The sequence below is a fragment of the Wolffia australiana genome, chromosome 1, assembly GCF_029677425.1.
Source record: "Wolffia australiana isolate 7733 chromosome 1, ASM2967742v1".
NCBI classification, from domain to species: Eukaryota; Viridiplantae; Streptophyta; class Magnoliopsida; order Alismatales; family Araceae; genus Wolffia; species Wolffia australiana.
The window spans coordinates 3,545,043-3,569,651 of record NC_135835.1 but is presented as its reverse complement, the minus strand read 5'-3'; the positions used below and the strand labels follow the sequence as shown (position 1 = coordinate 3,569,651).

At 36.2% G+C, this 24,609-nt stretch overlaps 1 protein-coding gene and 1 long non-coding RNA gene across 2 annotated transcripts; one reads left to right on the top strand and one right to left on the bottom strand.

Annotated features, from left to right (window-relative positions):
- Positions 1–14,767: 14,767 nt before the first annotated feature.
- LOC144702062 (nucleolar-like protein) lies at positions 14,768–15,324 on the top strand. Its single transcript, XM_078573934.1, has one exon. The coding sequence runs from the start codon at positions 14,882–14,884 to the stop codon at positions 15,257–15,259; it is 378 nt and encodes a 125-aa protein (XP_078430060.1). The 5' UTR covers positions 14,768–14,881; the 3' UTR covers positions 15,260–15,324.
- A 4,096-nt stretch (positions 15,325–19,420) lies between these two features.
- Positions 19,421–24,416, bottom strand: LOC144702058 (uncharacterized). Its single transcript, XR_013581174.1, has 4 exons — positions 24,175–24,416; positions 23,347–23,571; positions 21,566–21,776; positions 19,421–20,702 (listed from the first exon to the last, which is right to left on the bottom strand). It is a non-coding gene; the product is annotated as an uncharacterized LOC144702058 (long non-coding RNA).
- Positions 24,417–24,609: the final 193 nt, after the last annotated feature.

The window sequence follows — 24,609 nt, the reverse complement described above, 5'->3', positions numbered from 1 at the left end:
AAATGCATACGTATCGTGCATCTGGTCGCAGGAAGACCCGCTGAGAAGTCGCCACGTCACCCCCCGTGCGAGCACTTCGCATGCGCCGCACGGGCGGTGATTTTACCGTCCGCACCCTCTCTTTCTTCAAAATCCATTCGATCCGCATCTGACGGCCACCGATGCGCCACGTCGCCCCCGCCAAGCTTCTTTCTGACTTTTTGCGCGAAACCCCTTACAAATCATTCTTTTGCAAATAAACGCCGCTCAAATGTATTTATACATATATCGTTTTTCGCCTTCTCTCTCCTCCGATTTTCTCTAAAATATTAAAACAATTAATAATGGAATTGCAATAAAACCCTGAATGATTTTAAATAGGATCTTTACGCCTGCAATGACGACCGAGAGCCGTTTTCAAGGTCTTTTGCAACGAAACGTCGCAAAAAGGCCCCAAAAAGTCTAGAAATTGTATAAATACATTTTTTCTCTTATAAATATGCCCTTTTTAATAGAATAAATGCATTTCTTCTTGAAATAAATCCCAAAAAAAATCCTAAAAATTCGTAAAAAATTCTAGAAAATTCCAGAAAAATCACATATTCATTCCCATGCTGATAAATGTCGAAATAAAATATTAAATATGCCATTTTCATTCAAAAATAATTATTTCGAGCTTCAATAAATCCTTTAAAATTCATAGAATTAACAGAAAATTAGGGAAAATCAGAAATCACTAGAAAATACTATTTTTATGTAAATATATGATAACAACCCCATTTTAAGCTCTTTAAATGCATAAAATCATGCTAATAACATGAAATACAGATAGAAATTTGGGTGTTATCAGTCATCAGCTAGATCTATAAACTGGTGTAATTATTTCACCAGGACATCTATAAATATTTATGTCATTTTGAGTTTTACAAATGGTTCATAAATAAGATAAGTGAGAAAAATATGATTAATGTACTTTTAATTACATGTGTTTCATATGATTATAAGTGTCAGAAACAAGAATCTTTCACATTATCAACAAACTTCATAAATATTGATGCATTTCCTTTTAGTTATACTTTTTCACCACATTGATATATTTGATTGACCATGCGTAATTTCACAAAAGTCAAGTAGTTTTATCAATGTTGAATAAGAAGAGAATATGTGTACATATTTTCTGGACTACTTGAAGTTAAGGAGAGAAGTATCTATGGGCGGCTAGCTTTAAAGCTTATCTATTGGGCCATTGGGACAAAATGAGCAAGTTAAGATTTGAGCATCAAAGAAGTAGTTAGAGGGGTGTGAGCCACAACCTAGATCCTAACGGGGGACCAAAAATTTCAAACTAACGTGCTATCGACCAATAAGAAATGAGGAAAAATATGAAGGAATGTTTTAGGAAAATAAAATAATTCCTTTTTATAATATTTCCTTTGTATATCTACTCTCTCAATTTATGTATGTATATATATATCATGATTCTAGATGTCTTCTATTAGAGGCTAGCCAACAGGCCAACATGATGAGACATTCTACAAATTCAACTTTCATAAACATGGTTGGCATAACTGTTTTGTAGTGATTTCTATTCATTAACTACCCCCTTGCGGTGAAATAACTTTATTAACCCTTTCCATGATTCGTATGAGCATCCAAGATGAGGGAGACACATTGAGAGTTCATGAGTCAAGTATCAACACCTTAGGAACTCCAACTCCGTCTATATCCATGATCATAGTCATTTCATTCTTTTTCCACTCACATTATCTTACTATTCTTCCATTTATGTCATTTCTCTCTCTTTGCAAGCTTGATTTCTCTCTCTAAAACTCATATTGGATATCTAGTTTCATGCCATGAAAAATAAGTAATCCATCTTTTGTGTCAAATCAAGTTTCTTTTCTGCCCACCAAGCATGTTCCTATGGATATTTATCCCCTCTTATGTCCTGATCAGCGCCGTTATTTGTCCATCATCATTATAGTCACATCAAGAGGGAAGGGAACCTAGGGAGAGAAGCTAAAACAAGGATGCACACTGGAAAAACTCTCTCTTTGGTGAATTTCATTCTAGTATTTTTCCTATTTATACTTGATATTTTTTCATGAAAAACCCCTAAGCTTTAAGTATATTTTTTAACATTTAGGATATCATTTATAAGTGACCGTCTAAGCCCTATTATCAGTCTACTTAGTGACTTCAATCGCCCGAAAATCTTTTTGGGTAAATTTTAGTAATTGACATATCAGCATATATATTAATTATTAAGAATCATTTAGTTCAATTCATCGGTTCGGTTTCCAACCTATGGATGCCAAAATACACATTGTGCTCTATAATTTATAAAGGATTACATCAACTCTTGTGTACAACATTTACCAATATTGGTTATTGTGTATGTATAATCTTGCCTCTACTTGACACCCCTAAGATAACTTAGGGTATGGTCAGCTATCTAACTCTAACCAATAGCCAATTATAAAAAATTAATTTAGAAATCATTCGATAACTCTATTGTCATATTCCACTGCCTCGGCCAAGGACTTCAACCCATCATCTTCCTTAACACGTTTTCTCTTATACTAAAGGTGCATGATCCCATACACACCATTCAATCACTTTTGTGAAATTCTTGGTGCTCTGAGCTAAGACACTTTGAAACTCTTAAGCCATACGTAAAACACAACTTTTTGTCCAATGATATCTTTGGTACCTTTAAGGACCACTTAAAAAGATGACATGAATCAACTCTACTAAGTATTATGTCCAATACTAATCAAGGATTCAGGCAAATCAATTTACTGAATTCTTCTATTTTTCTGTAATGTCTTTGCACTAATGGCTACAAGATTGGCCATACTCCCCATACAAGTCTGACTAAATAGTGTTACTATATCTAGATATATTAAAGTTCAGGATCCTCTGAATCAAAATACCCAAAATGCATGTTAAAATTATGGTGATATTTATATAATAATCTCATTATAATTCACTTTGTCATATCGTGTATTCATGGATTTCAGTATAAGCATCAAAAGTGCATTATATAAATATATTTTATGAATTAATTTGAGGGACACTTGAAATATGTGATTGGCTTATTGGCCACCTATATTTCCATCTTATTCTTTGACTATGAAAATAACTCCATTCAAGAAAGACGTTTGAAGATTTAAATTTTATATTTTTAAAAAAAAATTATTTGGGGGTGAAGGGAGATTTTTTATGAACACTTTGCTTTTGCCCTTTTAAAATGGGTTTTTAAGATCACACAAAATTTTTAATGACACCTAAATTACCCTTGTATTTCCAAAGTGCACAAGCAGCTTGTTTTCTTGAGTACGTTTTAAATTCTTCAATGCGATCTAGAAGTTTCACTTTGTCAATAAAAATAGCTCTAATAAGTTGAACAAACTCTAATATTTGATTTTTTTCTTTTCGAGGGATTTGGTTTACCTGATATTGAGTTGAGGTGAATGAGTAGGTTGAGAAATAGATAAGTGTGAGAATACATAAGTAGGAATTTGATATGCTTGATTACGTCCACTAGTTTTTCTTAAATCACCCAAAAGAATATGTAACCTCAGATTACATTTATTCCAGCATTTTCTCGCATAGACCCTTCAACACTAAGGTTACTCATATCTCTAAACTTCAAAGAATCTTGAGGGTGTGCCTGGTTATATCCATACGAGTTTATAAATACTTCAATTATTTTATTAATAAAGAATTGTGGAAATGCATGAATAGGAATTTGAGATGCATTATTAGATACACTAGGTTTTCTTAAGTTGACAAATAGAATACCTAAATTTCGGCTCTAACCATGTCTTACAAAGAATTTTGGACACTAACATAGCTCGTGTCTCTGTATCTCAAAGAGATTCGAGGGTCTTCTTTCTTACATGCAACTGAGTTTTAAAAATAAATCATTACTATTTTTTTTCAAATTCCTCAACTCCCAACTGAAAAAAGCAATGCCCCTAATTCAAAAGATACCTTGTGTGTTGGGTTCAGGGCCACGAATGAATTACTGGTCAAACATTTTCCATGCAACAGAATATGTCTTTAATTCACAATTGACCTCTGAAACTTAGGAAACAGATATTACATTGTGAGGAACTAATAACAAGAAAATAATTGAGATAATTTATGAAATTTATGTGTTTTATGAATTAAAATAATCATATAAGTATGTTATAAACCTTAAAATGAATTAATCTATTTACTTGAAATTAAAATTTTATGGATTTCATTGTATTTAAGGATTTTTTGCAAAAATCATAATCATAAAGCAGTTAAGTTCATGATTTATTAATTTTATAATTAAGAATTTTATTTGTATATTTTTTGGATTTATATTCAATTTATATGAATTTATGAAATATTTTCAGTATTTTTTACTGTCATGCCATGTGCCACCATTCGAATCATTGAATGTTGATCACTCAGTGATTTCTGAAATTATTTTCACATCAAACCATTGCAAATAGGAGCCATTATGGTATCACAAATTGCAATGCCTTAAGGGCCAATTATTGGCTGATGACTTTTAAATTTTCAATAAACTCTTGAGGAGATTGATTATCAAATGATTATATTTTGATGTTTTTTTCAAAGTTGAAAATTCAATAAAGACATCGTGTAGACATGGTGATAGCTGGTTGGCCGAAAATGAAGAAAAACCGTAATGTGGCTTACAAATCTGTGTTCACATCTTTCCTTAACCTTCATAAATGACACGCATGAGAGTTTCCACAAATGAATTAATAAGAAGGCAGAAACAAAAAACAAAAAATATATTGATGTGGTGAACAATAACATTTTGCCACATCACATAATGATTGGAATTCCGACTACATTTGTTTTTAAAAAATGGCAAGTGTGAAAGTGTCATTTAATAAGAAAAAAAATGATTATTTTATATTTTTCCTATGTGCATGGATACATGGTGCTATCAAAGTTGGCATTTAGGAAAGACAATGGATTCATGCCAATAATAAATAAATAAATATTTCAGATTTCAACCGCCAACAAAAAATGAGGAAGTGATAATACCGATAACAAGGCGAGAGAGAAAAATGGACATCTAGGATGTCACCAACTTCAAAGCTTGGTATCTGAAGATCAAGAAGGTCACTAGAACTGAAAATTTTATGGTCACTTCTTCTTTACCACCTCTTTCTATCCTTTCCATCCGATCTATACATTGAGGTGTGTAACTTTGTAAAAATCATCCGTAAATGATCTTCTTGAATTTGTGGGATGATTGAAAGATAGTGAGTTTATGAGATCCATAAACCTTGTTCTTGGTGTCTTAAAAGTGTGAGAAGAGGCAATTGAGATGAGTGGGACCTCCCTGCACGTGGAAAATCTGGAGTTCTTGTAGTTACTTCTTAATCTGTATTGAAGCTATCCCCCATAATCGTCCTATAGGAGCGAGACTCAACCACTCAAAGAAATAAGTCCATCAAACCATTGGTTGGGTGATGCCTTCCTTCCTATGAGCACTCCACTACTGAATGATTCACTTTGCCAGTCTTCGCCTCCAACCCACTCAAAAGAGAGAGAACACGTGTTCTAAAAGAAAGATATGACTTCCCTGCAAGAATTGCGCCTTCAGAACCTTCATGGAATATATATCTCCTTCATATGGTTGGTTGAGACCCAGACTTAGCCATTATATTATGGAGAAGTACATTGTCATCATGATCAACAAACATCCCATCATAATGCCCAGAGAACAAGGCTTGCTTATCTAGGTCACCTGCACTCGCAAATCACATGCACTCACAAATCATTGGCTTGTGCATGGCTAGCTGCCTTGTCCGCTTGAACCATTTTTGTTTCTCTGTATATTCATTTATACACTCTTCTTATTTTTTTGTTCATTTATTTCTCTTCAGCCTTACAAAATGTAGAATAACCGCTAGATAGAGAATTTAACCTGTTAAAATTAATAATGTTAAAACTCATTTTGCATGAAAATAATTGTAATTCTAAAATATGTAAAAATAGTATTTAAAAATGTTTATTTGTGTTAAAACTGTTGTTTTAACCAAGTCATCTGTTTGATGCATGAAATGAGAATCCATATAAAAATAAATATAATATAAGTAAAATGATCCCTAACATGGCCTTAAAATATGTAGAATTTCTTGCCTTATTTTGGGTTCATCATACATCTGAGAAAACAAAAGAAGACTTACAACACTTCATATTTGTATCCATTTTTCCATGGGCTATTGTTATGAGAAGATATATTTGTTCCATTATTGAGGGGTATCAAAACAAAAGTTCAGGTGCTATGTATGTATAAGAATAAGATCATACAAGGAAAAGTGGCCAACATAGCTCGAGTATCACTAAGGCTTGATACATGAACTTCTAAGAATGATGTCACTTTCTCTGGGATGATTGTGTGTTGCATGCATGCATAGTGGAAAACCATGTGAACATGTGGTCAGCATACACCAGTTGAAAGGCAACACAAAAGAGACAGCAATGAGAAGAAAAGTAAGTAGCCTTATGCAAGCAGGTTGGCCTACCAAACTACAAAAAAGTATTGTTAGACTTCCTAATAAGGTGGAGTTGCATTTACAAAATTATGGTAGCTATTGTCAAGAAGAGGGACGTTCTTACCAAAATGGCATTGAACATTCTAAAGAAACCAGTCTTGGTTGACAAGGAGTGGCAATGATTTAAGACTTTGCAAGAATATTATAACCCTTAAATATGGCTACCACCCTCACTTACCAATAGCAAGTGCCAACAACAAATGAAGCCATCGTTATTGTCAGATCAAGACTGATACATTTGGATATTGTCATGTGGGATCTCAGATATGTAACTATCTTTCAAGCCAACAGTGTCATATAGACAAAACAACCGACATCCGTCTATGATGATTGTGATGTAATAAAGATGAAGATGAACAAGTATGAATCAATCCTCACTCACAACCAGGCCTTTACTATTGGTGCAACCACAGTAATCCCTCGATGAAGTTACGACTACTTGATTGCAACTATCAGGAAGAGGTCATATTGTATGTGAATAATTTATCACTTGTCCCTGGGTCACCATTTATTAGAGCATGGTTGGAAAAATTCCTTATAGATGTTTATTTGTCTATCTTGGTCAACTAAAACCTTTTTAGAGAAGCAGCAGATAATTTTTTGCCCAACAATGAGTAGATGCCCCCCGTTGATCCAGAGCATGAGCTAGATGTGTACATCATCTCACCTAGAATCAAGGTGATAGAGCCATTACCAAGGGTTAGAAAGGAATGTGAAGGAATTCATGCATCTGCAAGGCGTGCACCCTTAGAGAGCTCCTTTTCTGCTGGTCATGTCATCATCAACTACAAGCAATTCAGATTGATGGTATACAGCATCAAGGCACTCACAACATTGATGATTTGGTGGTGATCTGAGGATGCTGTCAACAATGATTTTAAGCAAAAAGACAAAGATAGCAATGAGGACCTCAACATTGACTAGGTTGAGCCTCATTTTTTGCTTCACAATGATGAACCATTTACGCACCATTTTTTAGTATTGATGGAAGATGTGATGCAGCTGTGCATTTTTATTTTGAATTTTTCATTGTTTATTTTTAAAAGTTTACAATATATTTTTAATACTTTATATAAAGTATTTATCTCTTATAATAAAGCATGGCTTTGTACAATGTTATGGTAATAAATAATTATTAGTAAAAAAATTTGCATAATATTATAGTTATTATCGACAAAGTGATATATGTCAACAATTATAAAATTAATTTCACACATAAAGGTTCTATGAAAAATAACTTCCACAATATATGTTACAGGTTAAATAATCATTATTAGTTCATTTTTAGTTTGCATAATATAAGTATCATTATTATTATCTACACAATGATGGATCTCAATAAGTAAGAGTGAATTTAAAGTTTATAAGTATTTTATTAAAAAAAATATGTGGGATATGTTACAGTTTGTATAATATTTATAAGTGATTTTTTTAGATTGCAGGATATAATTATTATGTCTACACAGTGATGGATGTAAATAATTATAGAATTAATTTCAAATTTATAAATATCTTATTAGAATAAATATCCACATGATATATGTTGATGGGTATAAAATATTTCTAAGTACATTTTTTAGTCTGAATTACATAATAATTCTTATCTTAACGTGGATAAATGTCTATGATATATGTTATGTCTGTTTTATTAGTAGGTTTTTAGTTTTCACAATTCAATTATTATTATCTACAAAGTGATCAATGTCAATAATTATGAATTTAATTTTTACCTTTCAAATCTTTTGTTCAAAATAACTATCCCGATGATATCTTATTGCAGTATAATATTATTAGATACTTTTATCATTTAAATCACTTTATATAATTTTAAATTAAATTATTAATATAAATTAAATTTAAGGACAGATTTTCAAACACTTTTGTGGTTTTTGTTGTCAATGTCTGCACAAATTTTCACTGCAGCTTGCACAAGAGGTTTTATACTTTTGAATTAGGGTTGGACTTCTGATATCAGTCGGATATCCAATAGCGGACAGACCAATATCTGACATACAATAGAAATTGGGCCACCTTCTGATACCAGATATTGGATATCGGATAGATATCAAAATCTCCTAGTATCGGATATTGGGACAGATATCGGCTAGTCTGAGGGTTGTGGAGGATATTAGATACTGGGTATCAGATAATAAAATCTGGATCAGATATCAAACACCAAAACAAATTTGTATCCGGATGTCAAAAATCAGTATGCGGGTATTGGATTCTGGTTGTCCCATATGGAAGAAAAAAATAAATTGCATAAAAATATATACTATGACTTGGTCCATTATAGGCTAAATATAATAACTCAACATGAAGGAAAATTATGCCTTCTTACTATACGGTGGGGATAATAATTGCTTTACAATAAATACATTGTTGAACACTACTAAAATTTTATAATGTGCATTCAAAATTGGTGAAATTTAGTATCTATAGTATGTTCAACAATATATTGGTCTCTTTTATAAATTTATACTTCTAAAATGTATATTATCTATACTTCTAAGTTCATTTATCGTACATAAACATTTCAGAACCTAATTTTTATTGATTAATTTACATTACTTCAAGTGACAGATATAATTATATTCTCCATTATATATTATTAATCTATAATGTTTAATTATCAAGTTATGGATTCAGTCCACTCTTCATTATATATTGCAAACCACTCATCATTGCTTATAAAATGAATGGATAAGATTTAAGTTTGATTATCTATGAAAAACTAGTAATAATTAAGTATCAAGGGAAAGATATAATTCTACGATACATTTTGTATTATTAAACGATAATGTTTAATTATTGAGTGAATGGAATAAGTCCACTCTAAAGTATATACTGAAAACCACTAATTGATAATTATAAAGTGGAAGGATTAGATGCATGTTTAATTATTTATGAAAAAACAATAAGGGTGAAGTATGAAGTGAAAGATATAATTATATACTCCATTATTTGTTAGTAACATGTAATGTTTAATTCTCAAGTAAATTTATTAAGTTCGCTCTTAAGTATATATTGGAAATCACGAGCTGTTAATTTTATAGTGAAAGGATTAGATATGTGCCTGATTATTTACAAAAAACCAAGAAGGGTAAAGTATAAAGTGAAAGACATAATTCTATGCTCCATTATTTATTAGTCACATGTACTGTTTAATTATCGAGTGAATCAATTAAGTCCATTCTTAAGTATATATTGAAACCAATCATTTCCATTATAAAGTGAATGCATAATATATAAGCCTAATTATTAATGAAAAACCAATAATGGTGAAGTATCGAGTGAAATATATAAATCTACAACTATAAAACATTATCATGCTCAAGAAGTTTGATAATTTTTTTTTGTAGACTAAAAGACTTATTTTCTAATATTTGGGCCACATATTCACTGTAGCCGTTGTTATCTCAATAAGTCTAAGATGAGTCTATCAGATATTTGTACCGACTTGGTCATCGCCTGCATAGTCAAGGATGGCAAATAAAATATGATGGTTATTTAAAAAATGCTTAAGAGTGTTAGGGATGTTAGAGATTAAGGATGAAAAATTAAACATGGCGAGGGGTGTTAGGGATTTAAACATCGATGATACAATGGCCCCATCTTTGTCAGCACCATCGGAATGTAAGTCAATGTCATTATACCAATGTTTATTGTCTGCATGTAGCCAACACTTCACAGTAATGAGTTTTTCAATGATTATCCATTATAAACATGTTATCTTGTACATGACGATAACATGCCTGCATAGAAAATTTGTTCTACAAGAGCACTCATCACACAAAAATATAATAATTCACTTACAATTGAGTCAAGGGAAGCAATTTTTACTTGTGCTTGCTCACCAAGATAGCGGCATAAAAATTCCCTATCAAGCACAAACTCTACTAGATATTGATTGAACTCATCTATGGCTAACCTCACAGAAGTTGGGACATGTTTGATTTTTCTCATGGTGCTCCATAGCCGGGAGCCCAACTCACTTCCTTTGAAGTGATCCATTTCAATAGAACAAGCCACTACATGCATTGATGAGGCACGTTGCAAGAGAGATCGTATATATGTGATTGTTGACTCTTTGACCCTCTCACGGAGCATGGACTCTTTATGGAATGGGTCCATTAATGCAATTGTAGTGATTGCTTCATTCACCCGCATGAGTTCTACATATTGTGCTGACTTGCATTGCATGAGAGGTCCACATTGGAGCAATCTGCTTCATGCAAATGTCTCACACACGAGAATGTTTCCCTCTTTGATTTTTTGGACTACATTGTGAATATGTCGTTGGAGATGTTTGATGATAAACATCACATCACATATTGTCAGAGTCTTTATCCAGCTTACACGATCAATAGAGACAACCATCAAACAATAATACAAAACTCTTTCATGAACTCCCACTCATCCTTTGACATCTTCATTGACTTGTCTTTCATGAAAAAGCTCTTTAAGGGTTTTTCAATAATGTCACATTTCTTCATATCAGCAGAAAATATAGTAAATGGGATGTTTCAACGTATCAGAAAGTCCTATGGGACCATATCATTGTCCTCAACATTGGGTTCCTCTTTGGACACTTTGGCATACTTGAGGCTGAGTAGAGCATTGAATGCCACACACCAGCATTTGCACCTTCGCCATTACATCTCCCAAACATAATAAATGTCCAAACACTACATTCATCAATGTCATTAGGCACTAATAATATTTTTTAATTGTCCTCATCGATGGCAAATTGATCAGCCGTTCTAATCATGTTGCATTCTTTGGGCACAACTACATGTGCGAAAGGTATGGCAAAGCTTGGGTGAATTTCATAATGGGCCTTCCTCTATTTATACTAAGTGGGTAGTTTTCATAAAAACACCCAAAACTTAAATATACATTCCAACCCAAACGTCATTTGCCTTTGACCCTCTAGGCCCATGTATCAGTTTAGTTAATGACTCCAGAGGCCAATAACACTTATCCTTCTAAATTAATTACCTATATCATCATATAGATTAATTAACATTAGACTGATTTAACCCAATTAATAGGTTGTTTATCCAACTCATGGGGTGCCAAGCTACACCTCGTGCTCTAGAAGATACATAGTGTGTATCGACTCACTCATGGAACATGTTCATCATCGGTTACTGTGTACGTATAGTCCCTCATCTACTTAACGCTCCTTGGACGACTTAGGGTATGGTCAACTGTCAAACCCTAATTGGTCATCTGAGTTAGTATTGATGCATTTAGAAATCATGGAAGAAATCTTTTATGATATTTCACTGCCTTTGCCAAGGACTTCATCGCATCATCTTCATTATGTTGTCACCTCTTATACCGAGGGTGGATGATCCGATCTTGACCACTCAATCGTCTTCATGAACTTCTTGATGCACCCGAACTAAGACTATTTAGAATCCCATGATTAAGGACATGTAGGTCGTAGTCAAAGTACAACTGTCCGTCCACAAGACATCTTTGGTGTCTCAGGTCTAAGGACTACTTACACAATCATGAAAATAATTAACCTGATTTACAATTTGATATAATAGCATTCAAGGATTCGTACGGATTAATTCAGTGAACTCTTTTCACTAAAGAGCACCCACTATCTATTTTTAGTGTCTCCACACTAATGGCTATGGGAACGGCCATATTCATCATATGACTAAGGCCATATAATGTTATTTTATATGAATACTTCGATGTCCTCGTGTATCCTTTGAATAGAAATACTTAAAGACTAGTGATCTCCGTATTATGATCTCATCATAATTCACTTTAGTTAGATCATGTACTCACAGACTTCATTATAAGCATCACACGTGCATTATAATGATACTTCATTATAAGCATCACTCATGCATTATAATGACTATGTTCTATTAATGAATAGGGAACGAGATACGGAATGTGTGATTGGCTTGCCAGCCACATATATTTCCATCAACACACTAGCATCTACACCTTTGGCACTACAACTCCCAAACATAATAAATGGTAACATCCATCAATGTCATCAGACACTAATAATATTTTTGAATTGCCCTCATCAATGTCAAATGGATCAGCCATTTCTACCCATGTTGCCTTCTTCGGGCACTACATGTGTGGAAGGAATGTCAAGTCTTTTTTTATTGTCGCTTGGACAACAAGGTCAAAAATGTGTGTGAGACATGGGATGTGTCGCATGGCACTACACATTGGGTTGACAATCTTCTTTCTTATTTTTAATCACTGCTAACATCCTCTTAATAGCAAAGGCATTATTAGTGGTCATAACATGAATCTTTATAAACAAATGTCATGTATAGAATCATATGTCTAACTTAGAAGTGGGAAGTGTTCTTTTAAATTTTGACCTTGACACCTAGTCCAAACTCTTTTAGGATTTGGACAGTGATAGATTTCACATTCTCGCCATCATGCTTATCTACAATCTCTTTGACGGCGAGTACTCACTCTCGGTACACCCACTTCTCTTCTACCTAAAAGACCAATACCATACTCTACATTCCATGCATCTGGAGTGAGAGATACTTGATAGACATGATCCCATAACTTTTTCAAACCTTCCTTCATGACCTTTGTACTTGGAGGGTCTAAGTCCACCTGTGTTGCATAGTGCCACGACTCCTTAAATGCTACATTTTGAACGATGTTCTAAGGGGAATATGTCAATCAAATAAATATATAATGATGTGTTTTGTCTCGTCAGGGGTATGCCCCTTTAAAGGTCATCGTCAAAGTGCCCCTCCATATGGTTAACCACCTATACCCTTGGTTATTGCTGGTTATTTTTTTGTCAATAATGCCATGTAGCTCATCATAAAGAGAAAGATGAAAAGCAGTTTCCAAAATTTGTTAGTGCTCATATCATATTGGCCCTTGATCTCTTTCTTCTTATTGTGAGGGTCCTTCTAACAACATAATATGCATGCACAGTCCCCTTTACCAATAGGTGTGAAGTAATATACGATGATTGATTTGTTTTATTGCGGATGACTTTGGCCACTATGAGATGTTTCTATATGTGTATCCTGATTATCTTTGGTCCCCATCGTAAAGGTGACTTGGGAAAGTACACTACTTCCCTATTACTTCACACCTATATAGCCAAATGTGATCTTACTTCTAAGAGCTGTAAGTGGGTGATCATCATTATATAGCCAAATGCGCACTTTCTATGCATTTACTTCTACTGGATAACATATAGATTTATGATATAAATTATTAAGAACTCTAAACAAACAAGACAACAATAAAAGTTTTTTTCAAAACCTAACACATGATAAATTACAGGAGGAGAATAATAATAAGAAGAAGAATAATAAAAAGAAGAAATAGAAGTAGGAGAAGAGGGGGAAGAAGAAGAAAAAGAGGAACACAAGAGGAAGAAGATGATGAAGAAGAAGAAGAATAAGAGAAGGAGAACAGGAAGAGAAGGGAGGAGGAAGGAGAAGAGCGAGAGGAGGGAGAAGAGGAAGAAGAAGAAAGAAAAAGAAAAAGAAAGATAATTATCAGTAGTGATCGGCACGTCATTCATCATCAGTCACGTCATTCGTCACTATGACGGAAACGTGACGGATGACGTGAAGGTGACGGTTTTAGGGATCTGTGACGGTGTTGGTGACGAATGACGAAGTCGTCGTGAGGGGGATTTGACGGTAACGGGGTACCTAGGACGCGTGATGTGACGGAACAGCCGTCACGGATGACGGCCGTGATGGAATTTTCCAAAAGTTAAAACGGACAGAAATACATAAAAAATCATTATTTTTAGTTTTTCGACGGCTAAAAACAGCATTTTGCCATGTGACAGCATTTTGCACAGAAGTCCCTGTTTTTTTGCACGCACAAACTGCCACCGCCTATAAATAATTGGAGATATACCTCTCCATTCAAGTAGGGCTTTAGTCACGTCACCATTGATGGTGACACCGTCACGGTGACGGGGACGTGACAGGACACCCTATGGAGGGACGCCGATGGGGACGTGACGGTTTTTTTTTTCATGTGCTGGGACGCATGACGGGACCATAACGTGATGAAAGTTTCGTTACATCACCGTCCATCACGTTTCGTCATCCATTCAGTCACGTTCCGGACATGGCGTTCCCTAATTATCAGCGTTGACTTAGGTAATGTTGATTTATTTGGATCGTTTGGGCCACTAAAAAAGGCCCAATTAACTCAAGAAATCTAGGTCTCGCACTACTAACCCCAGGCTACCGTCGCGGCGCCATTGAAGAAGCTCTCGGTGGGGACAACCTCTTCTAAGCTTCTTCTCCCAGCGTCTACGCCAGGGAATCGCGATGAAACCGATTAGGGCAACAGTGCTCTCCTCCAAATCGGTCTCCTTGAAGAAGGCGGCGTTCGTCCTGGCCAGATTCCAGGCAGCGGAGACGGCGCAGCAAGACGTGGCGGGATTTCTCAGGCGCACTTCCGAGGCCGCCAGCGAATTGGTGCAGTTCTACCGCCTTCTCCTGGCCGGGGAGGACTCCCACGCCGAGATTCTGCCGGATCAGGCCGATCACGCGAAGAAAAGGAAGAAGAATTTGGAGGATGAAGTGGAAGAGGATCAGGGAAGAGCGGAAACGAGGATTGAGAACAAGAAGAAGAAGAAGAAGAGGAAGGAGGGGGAAGAGGATCGAAGACGGTCGAAGAAGCCGAAGCTTGAAGAAGAACCCTAAGTTTGTCACTGCTCGTATTTTTGTTTGATTTTTGGCGCCTATTAAATATTAAAAAATTAATTACAGTCGCTTTTCTAGGATTGGTGGATTAAGAGAGAATTAGGAGTGGGAAAGTGAGAGAGATAGGGATGGGGGAAAAAGTTTAGTTATTTTCTTTACCCGGGATACAAGCATGAAATATGTAATTTGAACACTTGTTGTGAACAGTTCACAAACAGATGAACCGTTAACAAGCACGACGGGTGAAAGCAAATACTAAAAGCCATTGGCTTGCCCGCTCCATGGCCTGTTCATAAACAGTTTGCAGACGAATATGAACATCATTTTGAAGTTGTTTGTTAGTTTGCAAACATTGTTTGTTCAGGGCCAAACACCGAACTTCCCATCCCTAGAGAAGGAGATACTGCAGGTAGGGAAGGACACGGTCCGGTCCCGGTCGGGTTTTACCGAAAACCTAAACCTAGACCTGAAGTTCGGTCCGGTTTCGGTCTCGGTCCGGGCTCTGTCCAGGCTCGGTCCGGTCCAATTTTTGGTCAGTCTTGTTGACTAGTCAACTTTAAATTGACTTGGTCTTCTCACTCCATCTAATGTCACCTCTATGCTGAAGCAGTGTTGAATGAGAATGAGAATGAGAGAGAGAGTGACACGGAGAGAGTGCAAAGGCAGAGAGAATACCATAGGGAGAGAGTGAAAGATGGACAGAGGGGAACAAGAGGGGAAGAGCCAGAGGGAGAAGTGAGGGGGAAGAAGGAGAGAGAGCAGGCGAGAGGGAGGGAGTTCAATAGAGAGAGATTGCGAGAGGGAGAGAGTGTGTGAGAGAGAATGAGAGAGGGAGAGCATAAGAGAGGACTAGAGGGAGAGAGACGGAGAGTGAGAGCAGGAGATAGGGTGACAGAGAGAGGGGGTGACAGAGAGCGGGACAGAGAACGACAAGGCTTGAGAGAGAGGAGGACAGGGAGAGAGGGAGCGAGAGAGAGGAAGAGAAGATAAGAGAGGAGGGAGAGCGAGAGAGAGGGTGAGAGAAAGAGAGGGAGAGGACGCGATAGGGAGACATAGAGGGAAAGAAAATGAGAGGGAGAGAGTGAGAACGGGAAAGACATCGAAAGGGAGGGAGGGCAGGAGAGCGAACGAGAGGGAGAGTGAGACCAGAACAGAGGGAAAGAAAGAGAGGGAGAGAGAACACATAGGAGAGTGAGAGAGAACGAGCAGGAGAGAGGGAGAGACAACGAAAGAAGGAGAGAGAGAGAACGCGTAGGCGAGGGGAAAGAGGACAACAGAGAGAGAGAGAGAACGGGAGAAAGAAAGGAGGGAGAGAGGGAGCAGGTGAGAGAGAGAGAGTAACGGTCTTCGGTCCGGTTCGAGGTGCGAACCAGACCCAGACTGAAAGGTTCGGGCAACCGTAAAAAGGCTGATCGACGGTTCAGTTTGGTCCGGTCTGACCGAACTTCGGATCAGGCCGTGTCCTTCCCTAACTGCAGGAGACACAAGAGAAGGAGAGGGAACGAGAGAGGCAATCAGGTGGGTACCTGAGGCAGCGACAACTTAATTCACCTCCGTCATCCATTTTGTTCTTCATCAAAGACAAGTTACTGGCCTAGATTCATGATATAATGGTGAAGATGAACTAATGTGGACGGATGACGGTTGAAGGAATGACTGAAGGGACGTCAGGTCAGTCTTGTATCCTCCGTCCATGACCACCACTCATCATCACAAAGGGCCCAAACATCTGACATCCGTGTTCTCATTCCAACTGGAATATATCCTATATCTATGGTGAATGATTGCTCGGGACGGGGACCCAACACAGAATGAGGCAGTTTCATCCTGTCCCATGCCCCATTTTTTTGGGTCATCCGTAACCGTCCCATCTCAAACCATCCCATCGAGGACCTTGTTGTCGGGGAACTTTCCTATTGGGAAATATTGCACCTCTTGTGTCCCAATTTTGTATGACGTTGGGAATGGAAAATAATATAGGTTCTGATTCATATAAGTTTCACAATTCAAGAAAAAATCATAAAATGAATTTTAAAATGTTTTTCTAGTGTCCCATCCAACACCTATAGATGGGATGGTTTTCTCAGCCAAAGTAAAAACACCATCATGTCCTTCTAGGGGACAATTTTATATCTCGTCCAACTGTTAACATGCATTTTTAGTACCTTACATGATCATATTTACATGTTTATTCGCATTAAATTACTTATATTTGCATGTTATCAAGCTTAAAATGATTAAATCTATTTTTAGAAAAATGTTCTGAACTTTCTGCATTTTTATGCATTGTTGGAGAATTTTCTAACAATAGATTCTAAAAGAATTTTGAGAGAGAATATGAATTTTGTTGATTTTTTTACATTAAATTTAGAAAGATATGATTTTTCTAAGTCGAAATATATATTTGCATGTATTTTTGGGCTTTTACTTTTTTAATTAATTTGCTTTTAAATATATTTTTAGCCTTTTATTCGCGCCGTCATGTATTGCTATTCGATTCGTCGAACAGTGACGAATCGTAGCACGCGCTGATGATTGGCGATAGTCAATCATTAGTTAAATTAATGAGTGTCGTTAGCCAATCAGTAGCCAGGCAATCATTGCTTCGCGATTTGTGAAGCGATGATTGCATTTATGACTAAAGAATCATTTTTTGCACAAAAGTGACATGGACGAATAAAAAAGTTGCCCTTTTGCAATAAATGAGCGCGCTGACGATGCACAAAACAACAAAACTGCACTTTTTTGTTTTTTCTCTTGATCTTATGCAGGGCGACGTGTGCGCACGACAGACGCCACATGTACATGTGGCTGTCGCATGTACACATGGCACATTCGTATCCTATGCTGAAGAAATAAAAAAAGAGAGAGAGGCGACGTGGCGTGTGCTGACACATCACCATGTCAGCCTTGAGAAAGAATATTTTCGTTGTCCTTTTTAAAAAATATTAGTATTTCACCCATTCTTTTCTTTTTTACCCTTTTACAGATACACGTTGACTTTGAAAAATGCACACACGGAAGACTAGGAGATGTAGAATACTATGCGATGTGACATTTCAATGGAAAACGAGGACACTAACAAGGAGAGATAAGGAAATCAAGGGTTTGGATTGGCTCAACTTCAAATGGCCATAACTTTTGATCTACAACTCTGATTTAGCTGAAATTTTCATTGTTACTTTATCTTCCCCTCCTCTTTCCATCCATACCCTCTGATCTATAAATAGAGGACTGAATCATTTTAAAATTCATCTTGAAATTGTTTCCTACTTGTGAGGGGATGATTGAAAGATAGTGAGTTTTGAGATCCATCAAGTGTGTTCTTGGTGTCTTTGGTGTGTGTGAAGAAGCATTAGTGAAGAGGGGGAGCTTACTAGTACTCGTAAATTGCCAGAATCTTGGCCAAATGTAAGGATCTAAGATAAATATCCTCTCCTTACGTTGTTTCTGTCCCGACATTACCATTATCATAGTTATAGTTCATTATCATCTTTTTATTTCGTCCCCATTATTTCGTCGCTATCTTTACGTCCCCATTATTCCGCCACGCCCTCTACCTTATTCTCGTAACACTTCATGTAATTCTACTTATATTTCGTCGATATCTCTATCTCGCCTATTCTATTTTCATATTTATATCTTCTACTACCGATAATAACTATAGTGAGAAAATTAAAACCTAAATCAGCGTTCCACGTGGAAACGACCCTTAATAATCACAACTAAGTATTCTTAAGTACAATCAAATATATTTTTATTGAATAATATCAATTACCAACGACGAATTAAACCCCTTAAATTGAGATTATCACAAAAACCTGAAGCCTTAGACGGGACAGGTTTTCATCGCAGATGATGGGACCTGAATGCATCATGTAGTCCAGCTTGATGTTGAGGTGGAAAGATCATGGTATGACCGAAGTTGGGACAGACCGGGCCAAACTAGATTGGTGGTTTGTGTTGTTAGGGCTGACTAGAAGTTTTGGTCCAATTTTGGTTCTCGCGTCGAGCCAGACCAAAGATTGATTGCACTAATATTAGCATGTTCTCGCTCGCAATGCTCGCTTTGGGTAGAGGGAGAAGAGAGAGGAAGCATGTCCATCCTCATCCTGGGAGAGAAGAAAATCAGTATCTTGAATTATTTAAATCATAAATGTGATCAATAAATCATCGCCAGATTTTGAGAAACTTCAAAAATCAACAAAATGGATAAACCTGTACAGAGAGAGAAGAGAGAGAAAGCAGGGCCATCCTCATTATGGGAGATAAGAAAAAAATCCCATCTTCAGCCACTCAAATGAACCACACAGAACTGAAGCTCGTAGATGGACGAGGAAGAAGAAAACAAACGAAGGCTCTTTCGTTTGGGTTACATGCCGGGGGTAGCATAGACGACAGATGACGGAGCCAGCTAGAAAGATGAAGCACTCTTGATGAGTCTTGAACCATGAAGTGGTAGGCAGAAAACTAGTTCATCGGCTCCTTGCTTTTTTCCTTTAGTTGTAGGCTCCACCTCGGACTACAAGACCATACATAAAGAGCAGCATGAAGTGGAACAGATCATAATTCCCGTCGAGCTGATTCACGAACTGCAAGCCCCCACCACGCTTCTAAAGAACAATGTTGCGCTTTCCATCTCCTTCTTTTCCATCTCCAGGCATAAGAACAGCAACTTCAGAGCCTATGGGTTGATCATAATGGCGGTCGGGGACAGAAGGCTCGCCGACTCGTAGCTTGAATTCTTGGGTGGATGCGGTGAGAAGCGCTTCTTCGTTGTTCGCTTGAAACTGGCGAACAAAGGGATTGGCCACACTCAGACAATAGTGGATCTTTTCAAGAATGCTGCAATGCAGATCGGGAAAGATTGAGCTTCGTCGTTCGATCTGGTAGTCTGTGTCGTAGATGTAGATTTGAGCAAAGCAGGGAGCTTGACCAACGGGGTGTAGCATAGCATTTGAGATCTGATGATAGACACCACCTTGGATGCGGTACGTGTACACGCCAGCATGGTTTTTGGTGAGGGGACGGTCAAAATTTGCACTGATGGATGTGAAAGCGAAAGCTCAATTGTAGGCTCGAAGAAAATTTTGGTAGTGTTTTGCCTCCTCTGTCGTCCCCTCGAGCAGAGCAAGAAGCAGTGCTGGTGGGTTGGGAAACGCCGACAACGTGACCTCACCATCGTTGAAGCATAAGTGGAACACTGGATTTCACTGACTGAAGCCATGTTTGTGTTTATGCATCCACATCTTCGATTGGCACGCAACGCATGTTGCAATCATGCCTCCGAGAGAATGTGGTTGAACGTTTGCCACATTGCGAGTGGCTGCAAGTGGTGTCCTCATGTTGGCTGATCCTGTCAAGCGACGGTATGCAATTTTCTCTGCCCTACAACTACCCTCAATGGCGGGCGCAATCAACGTCTAGAAGGGTACATGAATTCCTATAATTATTAGTAGAGATTAGCAGTAGAGATTTTAAGTAGACATAATTCTTAAAATGAAATATCCAAAATAGTACGAGAAGATATAATATTTCATTTCCTGCTTAAATTTTGAATCCATGACATGATTTTCGGTCTATTTTAAATTTCATATTCGAATATGATTTTCGCTGATTTCGTTTTTAGATTTTGAATCCAATACAGAATATAGCAGATGAATTAGAAATCTTGAATCCAATAGACAATAGAGTTACGTGATTCAAGCGCAGATTTTTGTAGAATTTGAAGATTTTATAAAATCAAAAATATATTTTAGATTTTCGAATACACGATTTTTGTTTCTGTATTCGTAGACGTTGATTCAGAAGAATTCCATAAATTTCCGTAGATCTAGAATTCTGTAGATTTCCATAGATCTGAAATTCACAATCCAATGAAATCCAGATTGAATTTAAGAAACAGATAATCATATCTAAAGTTAACAATAATCAACATACGAATCTAAAATTCACAATAATCAGTAGTTCAAAAATTCACAGGCGAATATAAAAATCACAATAATTAGATGAATCAACATCTACGATTACATAATCGAGTATCGTATATTCAAAAATCGTAAAGGAAATTGAATGTCTAAAATCTATTTTTGACTTTACGAAGTCTTCATGATCTACGAAAATCTGCGCTCGAAAAATCGGAATCGATTGTGTGTTGGATTCAAGATTTTCGATTTCCTTAGATTGACGTGGATTTTGAATTATTGAACAGCAGAATTTCACTCCAAACATGTGGGGTACTCGATGGACACACGGAAAAAGATAGAAAAAAAACAAAGTGCCACATATTTATTTTTGTTGGCGTACCTGCTTTTTGATCTTGAGTGGGCTCAAATGGAAAAAGAGAGACGAACTGTTCCAGGTCCAAAGTTTTTTGGGTATGGTTTTGTCTTTTTTTTAGCACATGAAGATAAAGCTCCATCAAATCGACAACCATTTTTTGAACTGAAATCTTACTTTTCATCCTTCTCCTTTCCCAAGCACTTGTGTCAGACAGTTCACTCAGTGCACCAAATTCCTTGTTTCGTTTGGATTGCATGAAAGGTAGTATGTTAAACTGATGAACCTCAACACTGATGATCAGAGAGTTCTTCAAATAATTTGTGATAGAATAAAAACGTGAATTTTTATGGAGGCAGAATGAATGTTTTGACAGAGTATCAAAATTCAACAGCATCTGCCGTTGATCCATTTTCAGCAAAAAATAGATTCAGAAGTCATTATTTTCATTAAAATACATTCAAATTTTCATTAAAATACATTTTTAGAAAATAGATTCAAAATCTCAGATAATAGATTCAAAAATCAACAACATCTGCTGTTGATCCATTTTCAGCAGAAAATAGATTCAAAAATAGATTCATTATTTCTATTAAATTTCATTTGAATACATTTTCAGTAGAAAATAGATTCAAAATTCATTATTTTCAATAAAATACATTAATTTCAGAAAATAGATACAAAAGTCAACAGAATCTGGTGTTGATCCATTTTCAGCAGAAAATAAATTCAAAAATATATTCATTTTCAGAAAATAGATTCAAAAATCAACATCATTTGCTGTTCATCCATTTTCAGCAGAAGACATTCAAAAATAGGTTCATTTTCAGAAAATAGATTCAACTTTAGCCGAAAATAGACTCAAAATCTCAGAAAATAGATACAAAAGTCAACAAAATATGCCGTTGGTCAATTTTCAGCAGAAAATAGATTCAAAAATATATTCATTTTCAGAAAATAGATTCAAAATTTCAGAAATAGATTAAACAATCAACAACATTTGACGTTGATCCATTTTCAGCAAAAAACAGATTCAAAAAAAGATTCATTTTCAGAAAATAGATTCTAAATCTCAGAAAATAGATACAGAAGTCAACAGAATTTTCCGTTGATCCATTTTCAGCAAAAAATAGGTTCGAAAATAGATTCATTTTCAGAAAATAGATTCTAAATTTCAGAAAATGATTCAAAATGCAACATCATCTGTCGCTGATTCATTTTCAGCAGAAAATAGATTCAGAAGTCATTAATTTCATTAAAATACATTCAAAATTTCGTCAAAATACATTTTCAGAAAGTAGATTCAAAATCTCAGAAAATATATACAGAAGTCAACAGAATCTATCGTTGATCCATTTTCAACAGAAAATAGTTTCAAAAATAGAGTCATTTTCTGAAAATAGATTCAAAATTTTAGAAAAAAGATTCAAAAATCAACAACATCTGCCCTTGATCCATTTTCAGCAGAAAACAGATTCAAAAATAGATTCATTTTCATAAAACAAATTCTAAATTTCAGAAAATAGATTCAAAATTCAATAGCATCTGCCGGTGATCCATTAACAGCAGAAAATAGATTCAAAAGTCATTAATTTCGTCGAAATACATTCAAAAATACATTTTCAGCAGAAAATAGATTCACAATTCATTAGTTTCATTAAAGTACATTAATTTCAGAGAATAGAGTTCCGTGGATTTCGAATTATTGTATTGCATTATTTCACTGCCAAACATACGGGGTACTCGATGGACACATGGAAAAAGAGGGGAAAAAACACAGAGCCACATATTTATTTTTGCTGTCGTACCTGCTTTTTGATATTGAGTGGGCTCGAACAGAAAAAGAGAGACTAACTGTTCCAGATCCGAAGTTTTTTGGGTATGGTGTTGTCTTTTTTTAGCATATGCAGATAAAGCTCCAACAAATCGACAAGCATTTTTTGAATTGGACTCTTACTATTCGTCCTTCTCCTTTCTCAAGCACTTATGTCAGACAGTTTGCTCAATGCACCGACTTCTTTGTTTTGTTTGGTCTGCATAAAGGGTAGTATGTTAAACTGATGAACCTCAACAATGATGATCAGACAGTTCTTCAAAGAATTTGTGATAAAATAGATACGTGAATTTTTATGGAGACAGAATGAATGTTTTGACAGATGGTCAGTGAGTTCTTCATAGAATTCGTGATAGAATAGAAACTTGAATTTTTATGGAGACAGAATGAATGGTTTGACAGATGGTCAAAATTCAACAGCATCTGCCGTTGATCCATTTTCAGCAGAAAATAGATTCATAAATAGATTCATTTTCAAAATTCAATGGCACACTTTGAATGGATAAAGAATTAGAAACGTTGATGGTCCAGATGAAACGTGGGTCGCCAGAGAGAGAGAGAGAAGAGAAGATTTGGTCACAATAATTTGGTCGAAGATTTCATTTAAATAAATTGGTCAAAATTCAACAGCATCTGCCGTTGATCCATTTTCAGCAGAAAATAGATTCATAAATAGATTCATTTTCAAAATTCAACGGCACACTTTGATCGGATCAAAAATTAGAAACGTGGATGGTCCAGATGAAAGTGTGTCGACAGAGAGAAAGAAGAGAAGAGAGAGAGAACAAATGAAATGCTTTACCACTCCAAAGCATTGCTCACGCCCGCCCGCCTCGTTCTTCCTCTAAATCTCTGTCGACCATAGTTCCGAGAGTATGCTGCCCTATTTCTCTTCCGTTCCTGTCTTCCTGATGTAGTTCATAAGACCATTTTTCTTCTCATATCCCCTTCGATGCTCTCGGAACGACGATCAAACAAAGGCTTCTCTCTCCCGACCAAAGGCTTCGCTCTCTCACTCTCTCTCTTCTTTCTCACTTTTTTGTCAGCCAATCAGAGCCAGAAGGGTACATGAATTCCTATTATAGTAGTAGAGATTCGCTCAAAATATTTTCTACAGGCGACATTGACTAGTCAACATGACAGTGTCATTCCCTGAATCTTGGACAACTCCTTGAAGATGGCCCGCAGGGTCACGTGCGACAGGCCCGGACAAATTACTGACTCACGTGCGAATGGC